The 3828-nt window shown below is 19.1% G+C and overlaps 1 protein-coding gene across 1 annotated transcript in view; it reads right to left on the bottom strand.

Annotated features, from left to right (window-relative positions):
* Positions 1 to 197: 197 nt before the first annotated feature.
* The window catches only part of PRSY57_1332900 (hypothetical protein), a gene marked incomplete at both ends in the record, with an annotated part of 4205 nt that continues 574 nt past the window's right edge, over positions 198 to 3828 (bottom strand). Inside the window, 2 exons of the mRNA XM_020115187.1 lie at positions 198 to 1690; positions 1861 to 3828. The exon at positions 1861 to 3828 is cut by the window's right edge and continues 574 nt beyond it. Of these exons, the coding sequence (XP_019970110.1) occupies positions 198 to 1690; positions 1861 to 3828 (3461 nt within the window). The remainder of the gene's footprint in view (positions 1691 to 1860) is intronic.

Below are 3828 nucleotides of genomic sequence, written 5' to 3'. Positions count from 1 at the left end.
AAAAAAAAAAAAAAAATAAAAAAAAAAAAAAAAAAAAAATATGTATAATATATATATATATATATATATATATTTGTGTGCTTGTCAAATAAAAAACAAAAAAAAAAGGGTAGACAAAAAAAATAATTATTTTTCAAAAATATAAATATATAAATAAATAAATATATACATATATATACATATATATATATGTGCCATCATCTAAAAACGTTTTGCAACGGATAAGTAAAAACAGATTTTCTAGAATTAAAGAAATCAAGGAACGATATAAATTCTTTCCAGAAGAAATTGGTTTTTAATGTATTAGAATTCCCTATAATAATAATTTTTTTTTTCATTCGAGTTAATAATACATTCATACGTTTTTCATCATTTAAGAATCCAAGTAGGTTTTTATCATTTGATCTTACAGTACTTATAATAATAATATTATTTTCACAACCTTGATAACTATCAATGGTATGTACATTTTTGTAAATGGAATGATTATTTTCTTCTTCACTTTCTAAATTATGAGTTGATTGTGTTTTAATATTGGATATATTAAATAAAAGGTTATTTGTCCTTTTAACTGTATTATTATTATTATCATATATAGATGTGTTTATATTATTATGTTCGAATATATAATCTGTTTCTTGTATTTTATTATTTTTATTCGACATAATAGGACATTCATTCATATTAATATTATTATTATTATTATTATTATTATTATTATATGTTTCTATAGAATGTCCATTTTGTCGTATTGAAAAAAGATGGTTCCTTTGAAAAGGGTTACATGAATTATTCATAACATTCTGATATTTTATATATTCAAAATGATTATTTTCTTGTTTCATATTTTGATTCAATGTTATAGTATTATCTCTGTAATTATTTTCTAACATATTTTGTATATATATTTTTTGGCTAGTATAAGGTGTAAGAACAGCTACATTTTTTTGATTTGTTGTACACATAAGTATTTCTGCTAATTTTAATATGATTTGAGCTTCAAAGTGATTTATATATGAATAATTAACTTTTTGTTCAAATGTTTGTTTATTAAAATTTTCATGATATGTATCAATAAATAAAATTGGTACTCTTTCATATGCTGTAAATATATCATATATTTTTCTATTTTCTTTAAAATAATTATCCATAATATTTTTAGAAGCAATTAATTTCTGATTATAAAAATAAAATGATATAAATAAAAACATAGGGAAAATTAATCTATATTGTATTAAAAGAAAATGATTTTTTATATGTTCATATCTTTTTAATTTCTCAAATATACTTAAATAATTTATATCTAATCTCTTTTTTTCATTTATTAAACTATGAAATGTTAACTGTTTTTCATCACCAAATGCATATATAAAATCACAATTCAAATTTAAACATATTAGGCTATTATATTCTGATAAACTTGATGCCTCATCTATAAATAAATGTTTGATTTTTTTATCTTTTATTTTAAAAGCTTGGTAAATTGTATCTATATATATATAGGATTTTTGGTGTTCTGATATATTTATATGATCTCTATTCAAACATAAATTCAAGTTTATCAATTTATTTCTTATATTTTCTACAGATATGTGTTTATTAGTACCTACAAATACGTTGTTCTTTTTTTCTAATGTTAGCATATAAATTATGAAGGATATTAGTTCGCTCTTTCCACTACCCGGTGCCCCTGAAAAAAAATAAAATAAAATAAAATGAAACAAAAATGAAACAAAAATGAAACAAAAATGAAACAAAAATGAAACTAAAATAAATAAAATTGATATATACATACATATATATATATATATATATATATATATATATATATATATGTGTATTCCTTTTTGTCTTTTTTACCGTGAACCAAATGTATGGGAACCCTTTTTTCATTTATTACAATGTCATACAACGCACTCTTTTGATAAATATCAAAATTTTTATACATATTACACATTTTATTAAATTGAGATATATCATTTTTTAAACTTTTATATAACTTATATATGATTTGATCTTTCTTTATCATATCCTTATCTACAATATTCAATTGTTGTATTTCCCTTTCTCTATTTTCCATAAACTTATTTATTGCTTCTTCAATTAAATAATTATAATTTATGGAATTTTTAAAAAATATATTATTTAAATTATTAAATTTAAGTTTTTCTTTATTTATTTGATTTTTTTTATTTATTTGATTTTCTTTATTTATTTGATTTTCTTTATTTATTTGATTTTCTTTATTTATTCGATTTTCTTTATTTATTTGATTTTCTTTATTTATTTGATTTTCTTTATTTATATGATTTTCTTTATTTATTTGATTTTTTTTATTTATTTGATTTTCTTTATTTATTTGATTTTCTTTATTTATTTGATTTTCTTTATTTATATGATTTTCTTTATTTATATGATTTTCTTTATTTTCTTTATTTTGTTCAACTTTTTCATCTCCTTTTTCTGTTTCCATATAATTCTCTTCATTTAACAGAACTCTCGTAATATTATTATTTAAAAAATCTTTCCTGTCAAAAATATTTAGCATAGACAATTTTATTCTTTTCGAGATTGTCGTTAATTGTATCGTCAAGGGTACTGCTTCAAAAAGTAATGTATTATTTTTATCATCTTCATTCTTTAATTCTCTTTGTTTTATTATTGTATTTATGTTGCTGTGCGACGATTGGTTTATATGATTTATGTTATTTAAAAAACATTCATAATATTCATCATTAATATCTATATCTTCATATAATGTTGATGACATATTTGGATGTTCTTCATTACATTTATATTTTTTTATATCCATATAAAGAACACAAAATGATTGAATTTTTCTAATATTTTTTACGACTCCTATTAGATAGGATGACGCTTCTTTGTCATCAACATGGGTATTATTATTATGTATATCATCAATATGTATATCATCAATGTGTTTATCATTATTATGCATATCATTATTATGCATATCATTATTATGCATATCATCAATATGTTTATCATTATTATGCATATCATTATTATACATATCATTATTATACATATCATTATTATACATATCATTATTATATGTGTTCAACTTATCTTCATCATGGTGTTTTTTTTTATACGTTTCTTTATTGTTCTTATAATACTTAATTAAAAGTATGCCTCTTTTTTCCACATCAATATTATCCAAGGAAACAAATTTAAACATGCCATTTTCCTTTCTACAGAATTTCAATTTATAAGATTTATGCAAATCAAACGTTTTATATAAATTCTTAAGACCTATGTACTTTTCATAATATATATTAAACAAATAATTTAAAATATATTTTCTTACTTGGAAATTTATCAAATGATTAACATTTTCCTTGCTCGTATCATTTTTTTGTTTAACTTGTAAAGAAACCGGTGACACAAAAAAAATAAAATGTAATGAATTTAACACATTTATAAATATACTAGGTTTTAATAATAAAGATGTTAATATATTTTCAAAAAATTCAAAGTCTTTTTTTTTATTTTTTTCAAAAAATTCTGCTTTGAGAAATGATTTTTTTAATATTTCAAAATATCCTTTCTTTTCTTCTAATTGTTTTTTTTCTTTAAAAAATAAATATGTATCCCATATTTTAATTAATTTTACATAATTAATTTTGCTTTTATATTTATTCCCGTTTTCCTCGACAGTACGTGTTAGAAGTTTTTTTTCATCATTATATATATCTTTTAAATTATTAATATCATAACTTTTGATAGCTATGTTGTTGTTATTATTATTATTATTATTATTATTATTATTATTATTTTTTTTTTTTTTTTTTTTTTCCTCCTTTT

Source organism: Plasmodium reichenowi, chromosome 13 (genome assembly GCF_001601855.1).
Source record: "Plasmodium reichenowi strain SY57 chromosome 13, whole genome shotgun sequence".
Taxonomy (NCBI): domain Eukaryota; phylum Apicomplexa; class Aconoidasida; order Haemosporida; family Plasmodiidae; genus Plasmodium; species Plasmodium reichenowi.
This window is presented reverse-complemented; position numbering and strand designations above follow the sequence as displayed.